This window comes from Salarias fasciatus, chromosome 20 (genome assembly GCF_902148845.1).
Source record: "Salarias fasciatus chromosome 20, fSalaFa1.1, whole genome shotgun sequence".
Classification (NCBI taxonomy): Eukaryota; Metazoa; Chordata; class Actinopteri; order Blenniiformes; family Blenniidae; genus Salarias; species Salarias fasciatus.
Genome location: NC_043764.1, coordinates 12,330,100 through 12,345,122, shown reverse-complemented (window position 1 = coordinate 12,345,122; position 15,023 = coordinate 12,330,100). Strand labels below are relative to the sequence as shown.

The following is a 15,023-nucleotide window of genomic DNA, read 5'->3' as shown; positions in this document are numbered from 1 at the left end:
TATTATGAGCACAGACTCTAATATATCAAGTTCACAACTTTTCAACAAGGCCTAATGGTTGAGTCTGCACTTAATTCCATTTAAACCATTTTTAACTTGGAGTGGACCTTTGAAAATCGTCTGATGATCGCCAGGTGACTCTTATACAGCCCATCACCCATGCACTGAACGACCCTTAGCATTGCATGAGCATTGAACATGCAAACTCCACACTTAAAGGACTGTCATCAAACAGACTGAAGCGCTGCGTCGCTGTGCCACTTCCAGCTGAAATCGTGGTTTCTGTGATTTATTATTAAACCATTATTTAAAGTCTGACATTACGCAGACTGCAGCTGCGCCTCTGGCATTCATTTCTGATGACTGTTTAATTTCAGAAATGGTTCCCTGCCGTCGTACTGACATCTTTAATAGGCACAGCAGCTATCGCTCTCTCTCTTTTTTTTTCTTTCTTTATTTTCTGTCAACTGTCATCCTGCTCACGGAGCTACGTGCGCACCAGCATGGATTGGCCATTTCTGATTGATTGCGGAAGTGCGGCAGGTTGGATTACTTGGCTTGAGAAACACTGTGCACGTTCCCGAGGTCACTGCGATTCATAAACGGGAAATTGTGTGCAGTAGTGCATGTGCTCGGTTTCACCGTTATGAGTATTCCTTACGCTCAAACCATCTGTCTCTTCTGAATGTGAGTAAACTTTCAGGACGGCTCCGTCGCCCCGCTGCGTGAGAGCAACCCCCGCACGCATAAAACCCCAGAGGAGCATGATCAAAATCGAATGAGCAAAATGCGATATTTTGGTCAGATAAACTCAGCCTCACCTTCCCCTGATTCAGTTTAATAATCCTTGTCGAAGTGGGCAAACAAGCACCAGGCTCATCTGCAGCCGCCATAAATTGGTGGAAGTGCTCTTAAAAACATCCATTTCCATATGGATATGGGGCTTGGAACCCACTCCTGAATGTGTGAAAGCACATTAAAAAAGAAGTGCAATTTCAGAGTCTCGTCGGAAAGCGTCTTGAGGAGCATCATAAGAGCTGTCATTACACATCGCCGTGCATTTATAGCAGCGCTACTTATAGCGTCTATATGACTAATTCATCATATGAAGCCTTAATGTAAAAACATGGCTGTATGATCTTTTATAACAATGAACTCTTAAGATTTTTTTTGTGTAATGAGTAGTGTTAGTATTTTATTTTATTTTTTCAAATTTCATAAACCCTTCCTAAAAATGTCTGAAAATACGCCTCAGCCTAAAAAGTGTGAAGTTGCACAGTCTCACAGTTTTCCTTATATATAAAACTCGTGGACAACTCTGTCTCCACTTTGGATGAGCTGCAAATATTTTGACTCCACATTCTCATCAATGAAGCCGCATTTGCCATTTGGGTGTTTGCACAAAGAAACCGGTATGAATTCTGCACATGCAGATAATGCATGTTCTAACTTGAGTGTGCAGTATAATCTCTCTGCATATACTCTGTACTTCAGTATATGCATTTTTTTTTTTTTTTTTCTGATTGTCTTTTAAACGCAAACATCTTTTGCAGGCAGCAGGCATCTTTCCAAAAAAACTTAAATTATTGAGTTTAAAGATAATGGTGTATATGATGACACTTTTAGACACTTTTCATCAAGAGAACAAATTAAATTACTGCTAATTGTTTACTGTGTTTATTTTAGGGTAAAGAAAAAGATCTGAAGCATGAACACAAGCTTCAGTAGTTTTCATTTGACTCATGGAACCACGTTCCGTCTTTCTTCTGTCTGCACAGAGGATGAGAGCCATAAAGCATCAACGTTTGTGGCCATATTTGTGCCTGTGGTCACATCCCAGTTAAGTTTGGGCCCAGGTCACCTGCCACTTGCAGAGAGCTCTGGCCTGATTGGCGTTTTCTCTCCTCCGTAGCAGTAAAGACACTCAGGACATCGCGGATATCTGAACGCAGCGGCTCACCGTCCCTGATGAAGGCGCTGCTCGATGCGGCTGTTGATCTGAGAGTTTCATCTCGTGCTGCTTAATAATGAAATCAGAAATCATGGCGTGGTGCGTTCGCTGACTTCCGGAGTTGGTAAATCTTTGATGTCTGGCCCGAAGCCGAATGTGCAGCGTCTGGAGACGCGTGTCGGCTGCTGCGCGGCTGTCATTCACCGCCGGCACGTTTCCTCCTGCAGCGACTGTCTTCTGAGCGAGGCTGTTGCTAGAAGTGAGTTCCTGGTCGCTCAGATTATCGGTTCGCTCCGTTTCCTGATCTCTTGTGTGTTCAGTTGTGTAGCTGTGTGTTTATTAGCAGCTCCTGAGTGAACTTCTGTTGGTTTTGTCTGACAGGTGTTTCCTCTGACGCCTCAGCTCATATGTAATGTTCTCACATGGTACATGATGCTTTTTCCCTGCAGGTTTCTGAGTGTTTCTCATTCTTTCTTCATGCACGCTCCTGGAACTGTGTTCTTTAATTCAATTTTCAGTTCAGTTTTTATTTAACAAGACGTGCATGTCATGGCAGCTTCACAGAGAAACCCCAAACAATCCCACATGATCATAGGAACAGTAGAGAGGGGAAAAGATGGCTGAACTGAAATAGATACATCCTCATCTTTTAGAGTAATTATTTTTATTTATTTATTTTTTTTTTTTTAGAAAACCTCTCCAGCAAAAACAACATAACTGCAGCTTGCAATCGGGCATTTCATCACAGAAACAACAGTGTCCCCCCAAACATTTACCTTTCTTTTTTTTTTTATCGCCAGCGGTGCACTTTAATTTTGCACGGTGTTTTCGTTCTGTGAATCGTTAATTTTTGCATTGCCTAAAGCCTTTTATCTTTGTGTTTTGGTTTTCTAATTTCTGTATTGTCGAAGTTAAACTAGTGGTTCTCAGACATCTTCCTCTCATGCCCAACTGTGGAAAAAAAAAAGAAAAACCTTTCCGCCTCCTTCTCTAAAAAAAATGAATCGACCTTTGAATAAGATATTTATATATGTAAAATCCCTACATTTAGCTCAGTGATTAACTGAACGGGATATTTGTCTAATACTTGTTGAATGTTTTTTATTGAGAACTTTTATTAAGAAGTGTTTCTTTGTTTTTGTTTTTAACGTCTGGATTATCCATCCTGTAAAAATGCTCTGGCATAATGAATCAGGAACCTTTCTGTAATTGGTTCAGCTGATTTTTAATCCCCCTCTGTAATGCCTCAGCATTACCCGTCTAATTACATTTTGAGGATATAGTTGAGAGCATGCTCTACAAATAAATTAGAGATTAGAAATTATTTTCCTCAGTTCAGTTTAGTTTAGACAGTTTCATCCCGGATGATTTCTTGGTAACTTCCCATTTTGTACACTCAAATACTGACAAGGTATGAAAAAGCAAAACTCTTGTTGCGCTGGTTTGATCCTTTTGAAATATAGGATCTTTATATTTAGTCTTTTTGCACTTAAACTTAATTTATAAAGCGAAGTTGTCTCCATTACACTCACAAAAAAAAGTTAATGAAAAACTGTTTTACCTTTTACCTCATTCTTCTCAATAAAAGGATGGAAACATGCTTTGAAGAAGATTCCCAGTTTATCTTATGCCCAACCTGAAGCATCCAAAGCACATAAACCTTGTAAAAAAAATCAACAAAGAGCTCATGTGGCATTACTTATGATAAAATGTATAGAAAACCACCTCAAGCTTCCTTCTATTCCTAGTTTAATTGCACCTGTCTCCGATTTTTCAGTTTGTCTCTGCGTAAAGTGTAGAACGTGTAGCGTGCAGCCTGTAAACCAATTAATATTCTAACAACTTTTCGCATGTTTGCGAGAAGCAGGAAGCGGTTTATTTGGTGAAAACACTTATCTTTTTTCGGCGTGGAATCAGGATTTGGAGGTGCTGTGAAGAACATGAACGTCATGTTCCTACTGAGAGACACGCGGGCTAATTTGATACCGTTATACGTTTGTATGAAAACAATGTTTCTGACAGTCGGCTCTCACTGCCGGGGTGGGAAGTGGCTGTTAACCTCATTTGTTTGCACTGAGCTCGTGTCTCTCGGGGCCTTTATTTTTTTTTCTTATGTGATATTTTCAAAGTCTTTGAAGGAAGACAACCTAGATTTTCTTTGTGCACTTTGTGGGGAAAACTGAGTCTGAAGGAGTGAATGTGTGAATGCCAGGCATATTATTCCAACAATTATGAAACACAGGGGTGACAAATGCTAAATAAAAATAAATCTATGCTGCATTTACTTTGGAGTGAGTGAAGTGTGAGCCTCCTTTAGCTTCGCAGCGCATCCTGAAGCAAAAGAATCGAATTCATCCCGAGGGTTGGAGCTGGCTACAGGTGGTGTAAAGGAAAGTGGAAATAGCCAGTCCATCAATAACACCGATATCATTTGTGTAAGATAAGACGGCGCCGTGAGGGTGGCGGCCTGTTGCACATCGCCCTGACCACACCAGGAAATGTGGCGGTGGCAGCATCATGCTGTGGGGATGCTCTTCTTCAGGACGGACAGGGAGGCTGGATGGAGACAGATGCAGGACAGTCCTGGAGGAAAACCTCTCAGAGTCTGCAGAAGAGGTGAGACTGGGGAGAATGTTCACCTTTCAGCAGGACAATGACCTGAAAATTCTCAGTGTAATGTAATGGAGGCACAGTGGACAGGTTTACATCAAAGCGCCTGTTAGAACGGGCAAGTTAAATTCCAGACCTTCATCCAGTTGATCATCTGTGGCAGGACATGATGTTTACAGACGATCATACACAGTCGGAATGAGCTTGAGAGATTTTATAAAGAAGAATAATCACACTTCAGTCTTTCAATATTCAAAGCTGGTAGGGAGATACTGTACCTCATATTGATTTGTAGTTGATTCCTCCTGAAGGTGGCTCTACAAAATATCGACTCAGGAGATATGAATCCTTTTGCACGCCACACTTTGTGAAATGTAGAAATGTCCAAGAGGAACTATGTTTGCCAGTTTTTGCGTTTCTGTCTCTCAACCTGTCGTCACACTCATAGTTAAGTTGCTCTGACTGCTGCCATTTCCAGGTCAACCTGGTTGAGTGTGTTGCAGCGGATGTGAATTCAGCACTGCTGCCCTCTGAGGAGAAGCTGAAGTTTCAGTTTGAGAGGTGATCTTGGCTCCACTCCGCTCACATTCTGGTGCCTCATCTGCTCCACAAGTTTCGCCTGTGGAAACTTTGTCACATGATGAGCTTTTCTCCATGAGCCACGGGCGCCGTCTACCCTGTCGTTTGTCTTTATCTGCATGGGATGAAGACTGATGAAGATGGTTGAGTAGGAATAATCTACTCCTCTTCCCGAATCATGCTGATATCAGCTGTTGGTGTCTGTAGCGCGTCAGTGTGTTTTTGCCAAACTACACCTGCACAGCTTTATAAAAATCCACTTTTTGTGTTGAATGGAAATCACAAACATGAGAGAAAACAGTGACTGCTCAGAACCGGTCTGCTTTGGTTTCCTGTTCATTTCACCTCAAGCTCATTCAGAATGTCTTCTTCCCTTTTTTGAATGGAGGCCATGTAAATATGACACTCTGTGTCGTCATGCAAGCCAAACTACAACGCATCAAACCTACTTACATGCACCTTGTTCTGCATCCTCAGCTTTACAATTTACTCCACCCGATGAGTGCACTGAGACGATGGGGAGTCAGATGTTTGGATGCACAAACTTTCAAAGTCAGCCAGCTTCTGTTGAGTGGATGACTCGCGGTTCTAAAATGAAATTTGCAGGTCAGGCTAGAATTAATTCTTTTATGATAACACAGACAACAATTTCTTGTGGCTTTCAATTGCAAAGTCAAATGAGCTTCTCTCCTCCTTGTGTTCCCGCCGCCCATCATTTGTAGAATCTTAACCAAACCTGGGAGAGCGAATGTTGATTTCATTTGACTGGTTTTGCTGTAATGTTTTGGCAGTCAGAGAGGAACCGTCGGGAGTCGCTATAGGAGGCAGTCTTTAAGGTCTTCATGCGAAATATTGTAAATTTAATAAAGTAAAATAGTGTTTGTTGATTTTGAACAAATCAATTTTTGTATGATAGAAAGTCAAAAGGTAGCTGTATTAAATAGAGATGCTTCTGGCAACCAAACAAAACTAGTTTAAAAGTGAAACGTGCTTGAATAATAGTATTCAAGTTCAACTTTCACAAACCTCCTCAAGTCCCTGTATTCAAATATAGAAGTGTTTTTTTCTCACATTATTGTTGTACACTGCGCTACCTTGTCAGACCAGGTGAATCACAGAGTCTCTGGGTAAATAATGTCATTTTGACCTAAATGTAGCAGCAGCTTTAATGTTTTCACTAAGTTTTGTGAATTCCTTATCTGTGTTAGTTTAGTTAACTCAGTGTATTTCACGATTGACAATAATATGGAGAGTCTGTTGTAAACATAAAGTCAAAACAAGTCAATCATTAGTCTGAGGTGAAGCTTGTGAAAATGATAATTTAGCACAGAAACTGTTGGGAGAGATGCAGCAAAACAAGTTGATATCCTAAATTAAAAATGAAATTTCACAGAAGCTTTTTATCGCTATACTGCGCACTTTTCTTCTCATTTTCCCTATAGAAGATTAGACCCCCTTCTCTGTTTATTGCTCGGCTTTCTGCTGTCACTCACTTCACTAAATGGTATTATAGAAGCCAAGATTAGGACCAGGTCGGCTCTGAAAGCCTCAAGATGTGCAGTTTACGCTTTTTATTAGGGTGTCAAAATATTCAGGCGGCAAAAAAAAAAAAAAAAAAACAACTTTTCTCCAGGTACGAGCTCAATTTAATTTCTCGACATGAAAATAATGATAACCAATAACCTCTGAGGGCCGGTCGGTCCGGCAGAGGGAGGCTGCAGCCGCCGCTCGCTAATTGTTATTCCAGCCATCGGTGGAGATAGGCTGTTAAAACCGGCTGGAGCAGAGGTCAGGAGGAGAAACTTCACCGTACAGCGGCAATGACGAGGAGCTGATGTCTTCTTCAGCTTTGTTTACTTCTTTTTTTTTTTTTAAAGCCTTATTAGTGGAGCCTCATCCAAACAGCCACAATTAATAATCTTAAAAAAAAAAAAAGTTGAATGAATAAATAATGAATGATTTGATTTTCTTCTTGTTTAGACTTTCAGTCCCAGGGTTCAATTTGCATCCTCAAATAGTGCTTTCACCTTGTCGGGAGACGGAAAGAGCCGCGCTTTTATCTGCAGCACATTATGGGATCCACAGTTGTAATATGTTATATCAGATGGAATGATTTGATGCAGAGCAACGTTTTACACTCGAATACTCTCTGCTTCTAATCCAATTTTGGGACACCGTTTGGCAGAATGCATAAAAAAAAAAAAAAAAAACAACAACAAGTCCCTTCGTTCAAACAGGAAGCTGTTTACCTTCAGATGAACACTGAGTTCCACCTGGTAATGGAAGAATAAATAACTGAAAGTGCCAATAGCAGATTCTACATCTGTGTTGGCATGGATTTAAAAAAAAAACAGACCCACAGTCAGACAGGACATGCCATCAGATTCTTCAGGATTAACATAAAAAAAAAAAAGAGAGAAAAAAATAACAGGAGGAGAAATGAAAATGACAAGTTCTAACTTTATTTGAAGGAAGAACACATGAATAGAGATGACGTTAAAATGGATTAATGGTTAAAACTTTCTCTGAATTTTTCTGCGGAGAATCTCACGATCAGTTAAGAGGTAAGAGCTGAACTAAAGCCAGGAAGGTGAACTATCTGAGGTTAAATGGAGCCCGGCTGCACAATATGTTTTAAATAAAAAGCCTGACTGTACATTTCTCTGATTAACTTCCTGTAGCTCATCTAAATTTATAAATGCACTGTTAATTCATCCTCGCAGACGCTTATCTGTGCAGAGTTTTCAAAAACCGTGACTCAGAAAAGCCAGAATAATGGAAATGCCCCCAAAATTCAAATGTTTTGCTTTCACCTTCATCTCCTTTCATTGTTAGTTTTCAAGTATTTCCCGGACGGCAAATCCTTTTGCTCGCAGGGTCACATAATCGTATAGAAGTGCCTGTTTGTGTCCTTATTCTCTGTCACACTGAGTAAGAGAAATGAAATATTGAGTTCCTTTATTTTCCTTTTTCCATTAATTCATTTTGTCCTCAATGTGCTTTCCTGCATCGGGGTTTCTTAAAGATGCTTTGAAACGAGCCTCGTCTGAGGCAAATCAGGCGTGTTTGACGCGGCCCGAAACCAACGCCGGGCCTGGCATCCTTCTGAGTCGTGCCCCCAAGTCAGTAATTAACCTTAAACAAAATCAGCCTCTCCTAATGAAAAACAAGCCGCTGGTTATTCACAGCTTTATCTCGCTGCAAAATCCCTCTGTAATCCCCCCCCCCTCCAACATCTCCTGGCACACTGGTGGCGAGGTGGAGGTGGGCAGCTTTTTAAGTGTGATAGATGGAGTTTAGTTTCGGGCTGCCGCCGCCTCCCTCTCTGACCCGGCCGTCCCCGGAGAGCCGGGGATAAGTCAGAGCCGTAATGTAGTTCAGCTGAGAAGCCTTTTGTTGTAGTTGTTCCATCTGTAGTCACAGGAAACACAAGCAAAGCCACCTTCACTTGATCAGTTTTTTTTTTCGGGGGCTAATTTGTGGTATCTGTGAAACACGTTCGTTTGTGTTTGGATTGAATTAACAATAATTCAACTTAAGATTGGTGGATGTCCAATTACAGTTTCTTTTACTGAAAGAGAAAGAAACTTGGGAGGGGAGTCCCAATGCTGCAATGATCATGAAGTAAAAGCACAGTGAAAAAACAAGACAACAGCCACAAGAAATATGATAAAAAAAAAAAAAAAGTGGTTTATTTAGATTTACATTTTGTCTGAATATTGGAATTTGTTAATCAGTAGATACATCCATAAAATATATATTTATTTATCTATTTTACTAAAACTGATGTTGTAGCAGCTCGTGCGTTAACCTTTGAACTTGCTGCTTCCTGTGAATGAAAAGTTTTTTGTTTTTTTTTTTTCTGGTAAGCATAATTTATTTATAGTGATAAAACATGGAGCACTTTTCTCTGAAATGGCAGACTTGTAAGACTTCATCTTTATCACTTTGGCTGAATAGCTTGCATATTGTGCAGCATAATAATGCTTTAAATCACGGAGCTTTTACTGAATGTGTGCGATTACTACGTGCACGGTGTGGTGCGCACATATTGTCGGTGTTACAGTGGAAGTAAAGTATAGATCCCTGAACTCCCCAGCAACGTCACTGAAAGATGGAGCTCCCCCACTGCACCCGCAAAAAAAATAAATAAATCTCTGCATTTCAACATTCATCGCTTCCAAGATTTATTCCAAACTTGCCTCTCCGTGCAAAAATAACTTTTAAAACACAAGCAGGAGAGAGCAAAACTAAACCTGAACATTCACCTGAACATTCACTTTGCAAAATCACTTGAAACAAACCACAAGGCCCGACTCTTCACACTGTCTAAAAAAACATGCAGACTTTGACAAGTTGAGCTTCTAATGAAGCTGAATGCACCGATCACACCTGAATCAAACGATTCGCTACCCGTTAACGAGCCTGTCAGTGCAGGCAGGTGTGCTGAAGCAGGGAGAGAGCTGAAACATGAGGAACAGGGCTGGACGCCGCTGCCCTACGGTGACTCAGTGCCAGCCGCTTTGGAAACCACTGAGTTCTGGTAAATTATGCCAAAATTTGCATATTTATTTTGGATATAAACACAGAACAAGAAAAAAAATTGAGGAAATTTCATTTGTTTCAGTGTGTGTATTTAAAAAAAAAAAAAAAAAAAAAAACTCTGTTCGTCTCTGTTCGGTTGGTCTTGCAGAATATCCAACATATTGTGGGTTGAAATCCGGGCCAGGCCTTTAGGTGTTGGTTGCTGTTGCTGCAGAGTGAGTCCAGTTTTCTCCCACAGTCCAAAAACATGGTGACCCCCAAAACTGCCTGTAGGTGTGAATATGTCCGTATGCGTGTGGTTGTTAGTGTGTCTCCCGTAGTGAGCTGGGAACAGCCCGAGCACCTCGCCACCCTGAACTGGATAACGGAGAACAGAAGATGGGTGAATTTTCATTTTTTAAAGAGAAATATTTGAAAAAAGAAAAGAGAAATATGTTGGGAAAAACTCAACATTTAGTTTGTGGAAGACAGTGTCGTGTTAATTTTTTTTAACTAAACATGGTTGTATGATTTTGCGAAGCGGCTGAAAATCAACGCCGTCTGTTAACCGGTCGAGCTGCATCTGATGGCGGAGAACCTTTTCTTCACACAGTGCCGTCAACCACCCAGAAATCAGTGTGTTGTTGGTTCTTGTACTTGTCCACAGTCTTGATAAAAAGTATTAAAAAAAATGCAATGCAACAATCCATAAAAAGAAAGAAATTTCAAATGTTATGTAGTTTAAAGGTAAGACCACGGTTAAAAAGTTCGGGGAAATTGCAAACGTCTTGCAAATTCATCCAGTAAGCTAACAAAAACTGATGACTTTTGGGAGAAAATTGTCTCCGAGTCTGGATGTTCTTCTTCTTGGCCAACTGAAGCGCCTGCCCAAGGGTCGCCTTTGAAAGAGTTTTCATCCAGGACGTGTTTCATCCTCCTTTTGTTTGACTGTTATTGGCTCTGCTGAGAAAACAAGTGGCGAAGTGTTGAAGGAGGCCACGGAGCAGCTGGTGATCTTCTCTGTCGCACCGACGATCCTCTGCAAAGCCCTCAGTGTAGTAAAACCCCGCCAGTTATTTTCTTTGTTGATTTTAATGAACTAAAAAAAAGTCAACATTTCTGAAAATATAATCTAAGATTATTGTAGTTTTTTTTTTTTTTTGCTAAACTGAAAAATCATTGAATTATTATTCATGATGTAGTAACCATCATATGAGAAGAATTCATTAATTGTCTTTAGATCTACTGTTGACAATGACACCTTTAATTTAAGATGAATACTGGTGTAGATTGTAACAAAGTTTACCAGTCGGCGTGAGTCAAACAATATGAGTATGAGTTTGAAAGTAATTGAAAAATGTTCAATTTGTTACATTTTTTTCATCTTTTTGTTAAATCACAGTGGGGGAAGGGAGAGGGAATTTTTTATCCTCTGTCTTTTTCAGCTGCCTGTAATAAAGCTCAGACGTCCTCGTAACTGAACTATAAATCTGCTGCACTGCCAAGAATTACTTTGGTTGATGAACATCATGAGATGTTAATGTGTACAGTATCTGAGGCATTTTTTAATTAAACTCCACTTTGGAGATATGATCAATTAAAGGAAACCGAAAGTGATGAAAGTGAGAATTTTGTAATAATTTTTCAATTCCTGGATATAGAGCCGTACAGAATTTTCAGTATTTCCAAACTCAGTTACATGGAAACATTGAAAGCTTTTTATGATCTTGCTTTTTATGATCTTGCTGTTCTTTACCTCTTACAGCCTTTAGGACCTCCAGAGGCCATCATGAACCGCGGCCCGCCTCTCAGGCATGTTTTTGCAGTATGGGAGGAAGTCAGAGTACCTTGAACAAACCCACACTTGTTTACTAACCCTAAAAACTTATTATTGAAATTAAACCTGAAATTAAACTGCATGTAGAAATATTGTTGTGAAGATTACAAGTAACTTTACTGTGAGGAAATCCAGACTGTGGATTTCCACTTGAAATGCACCTCTATATATTCAGCAGTTGGTTAACCTTTCTTTATATTTATATATATATTTTAGATAACCTTGCCATCAGTTGGCATGAAAGGAAACTGGAAAAGACACTGAAAAGATATTTTTTAAATTTTTTTATTATTATGTGTGACGGTTTTACATCTCAGCTTTTTTTTTTTTTGCATGGGCTGAATCTGTGCAACAAAAATGTGCATTTAATCTCTCTTCACCTGTTTGTTGTAGACATACGATACATTTAATGTTGGTTTTGAAGTGTGCATATCAATCAGAATTCACTTTTTGAAGCAGCTGTGGTTGTCACAGTGTGGGGCAGGTCTCAGCTTGGGGACACCAGAGAGCTTCATCTGGACTGTGGGATGCTTTGTCCTGGGATTTTTTTCTTTTTAAACTTTTTAAACTAATTTAAATGATTAAAAAAAAAAAAAAAAAAAAAAACTTTACTGAAGAGCTACCTCAGCAACAGAGCATGCTGAGCACTGTTTCCAGAAATCTGCTTTAGAAAGATGTTAAAATAAGTCTTATATAGCAAAACCTGTAGATTCTACACAGCTATGTAAGTACAATTCTAAAACCAGTTTCTGCTTATTATTATAAATCCTCCTGTATTAAAAGAGTCAGGAAAAAAAAGTGGGACTGAAGTGTGAATGCGGCGGTTCTGAGGGGCTTCGCTCACTTCCACGTTTCACGTGCGGGTTGCGCAACGGTTTGATGAAGTTCCACAGCCGGCCGACCTTCCAGCTCTCGCAAATTCATGAGGCAGCGCTATTGATTTAAACAGGTGTAAAGGGCCTTCTCCTGCTGGGGAAATTTAATCATGTCAGAGGGCCACCGGGTTATTGCACAGGACACTGTCACCGGAGCCACGGGACACTTTTCATGTCAAGGGGCTGGACGATATTAATTTTACTTTGGCCTTATATTTCTGGGGAGAAATGGACTGAAGATCCCTGATGGATTTCTGACAGAGCCCTACCTGAAGTGACCGAAGCTCAAGAAAGAGGTTAATAAGTACATTTTATTCTGAGATAGGTCCATGAGACGCTTGAATGTGAAGTGAATTCACATTCAGCTCAGTATTTTCCGGTAATTTACTCAGGATCTGAGCTCATCCTCGCTGAGAAATCCAATGATAGAGGTCTTTACTCTGTTGACTGAGCTAATTAAGTTTAAAACAAACAACAACTCGGTTTTATAATCAAAACGGGGCTGCGTCTGATTCCGGCTACACTTTAAGCGTGTTTCTTGAAAAAACACCATGTCAGAGGAAGTGCAGCTCAACAAGTCATTTGAGGTCTGCGCCGTGTTGCGCCTGTGCGGCGAGGCGAGGTGGGCCGGGGCGCTCCGAGCTGGGCATGCTCATTGTAATTTCAATCCCTTTTGTGAATGGCTGATTATCGCAATCTGAAGCTTAGGTCCAGAGGGGAACGGCAGCTTTAAGTGCTTCAGAGTGAAGGAAAAGACGAGTGGAAAAGAGTCGGCATGGCCCAGAAAAATCACCGTAAGTTGACGATCCGATTGTGCGCCTCGTTTTTCAGACCTTCTTTTCTTGAAGTTGTTGTGTTGATTAAGAGCAAAAAAGTTCTAATGAGACAGCTGCGGTGTAAATGAATGGCACTACTAACATGCCTAGATGACATATAATTCAATTCACTGAAGCTAAAGTCTTCCTTGCTGCCGCCTCAGGGTTTCACCTTGCTTTGATTTTTATCATTACCACATTTGAGGTCTAATTGCATCGCATCCCCAGAATGTCTTGCTCCTGATATCTTAAAGTAATGATGCCCTCATAACTTTAATTGTGATTTTCACCTCAGGTTGCGTATGCAAATGTCAGGTTTCACATTTATGTGGAATAGAATCAAGTTAGATATGAAAAAAAAAAAAAAGGTCAGAGTCAGTAAGCGGCACATTGATTATTATTCTTTGCTCAACATGTTACGTGAGCACGTTGAGCCCATTGTGAAATCCAGCAGGAATTTCTGATTGCAACAACAGGCAGATTAGTCTCACTGTGCCCCCCCCCTCCTCCCTCCTCCCTCTCTTTCTCTGCAACCTGCAGCTCAGTTCTCCATTCGAGAGTACCGACCTTCAGATCAGCATGCCGTCCTGTCGCTGTTTCGTGACGGGATACTCGAGCACGTCTACCCGGCTTTCTTCAAGGCCATGAGCCACCCGGACCACGTGGGCGTCGCTCTGAGCATCTCCATGGCCGGCTACGTGCTGGGGGGAAGCTCCTACTTCCAGGGCCTGCTGTTCGGCTGCGCCTGGGCCGGCCTGATTTACTACTGCTGCTACGACATCTACGAGGGCTACATGATGAGGCGGCTCAGCACAGACATGGCCGACATTCACGCCGGCTACCTGGAAAGCCCAGATAACGGCTTCTGGGTGGCGGAGGCAGAGGTCGGCGGCCAGCCCCAGGTGGTGGGGATGGTGGCGGTGGCGGGGAAGAGTGGGGAGGAAGAGGCCGAGAGGTTCGACGACTGGAACGGCGGCGTGATCGAGGGGGGCTCCGACTTCGGGGAGGACTCCGGAGACGGGAGTTACGGCGAGGTCTCGCACCTGGTGGTGGCGTTTCCGTGGCGCCGCCGGAGCCTGGGCTCGGAGTTGACGCGCAGGGCCTTGGATTTCTGCAAAGAGCGAGGCTTCGCGCGGCTCGTGCTGGACGTGAGCTCGCCGCAGACGGCGGCCATTTCCCTGTACCAGAAGTCTGGCTTCGTTCAAACTGCAACCCACTGTAACACACACACCAACCGCTGGTTCTCCAGACTGGCCAGAATAAACGTGAACCGAATGGAGAAGTTACTTTAAACACAAACGGACGTTAGTACCAGATACAACCCCGCATCGTACGGCACTATATAAATATTTCACTCTCCATCTCATTCAATGCCAAAACTCCTGTGTTGTGTGATATCCGGTCATGTCTCCAGTTCCCTATCATAGTACTTAAAAAAAAAATGCATTAAATTTCATGTTTTTTCCAAAAACTAGTATTAATGGTCCAAGTTTCCGTGTATTTCTTCTCCCCTTGATGTATTATGTATACACCTGCTCCCATGACAATCCATTACCCTGAGAGGTGGAGAACAATGAGAAAATGATTCAGCTTCTCTGGATGGCCCCATTAAGTAATTTGCAAAGAGATAAATCTCAGTGAGATATTTTGTTAAATGAATTATTGGACGTTATACATATTCGCATTCGATTATCTATTGTTCTGCTGTCCACTAAGGAATATAAAATATCTGTGAGAAAGGAGAACTATAGTCATTTGGAAGCAGGAAAACTTTCTTTTAAGCCTCTTTCCAGGGAGAAGTTGAATCCCTCTGCCTCGGAGGAATTAATGCC

At 41.4% G+C, this 15,023-nt stretch overlaps 1 protein-coding gene across 1 annotated transcript; it reads left to right on the top strand.

The window, feature by feature from the left end:
- Window positions 1–13,064: 13,064 nt before the first annotated feature.
- Window positions 13,065–14,614, top strand: LOC115408364 (N-acetyltransferase family 8 member 3). The gene is made up of 2 exons (XM_030119078.1): window positions 13,065–13,170; window positions 13,732–14,614. The coding sequence occupies exons 1-2, from the start codon at window positions 13,152–13,154 to the stop codon at window positions 14,481–14,483; spliced, it is 771 nt and encodes a 256-aa protein (XP_029974938.1). The 5' UTR covers window positions 13,065–13,151; the 3' UTR covers window positions 14,484–14,614.
- The last annotated feature ends 409 nt before the right edge of the window (window positions 14,615–15,023 follow it).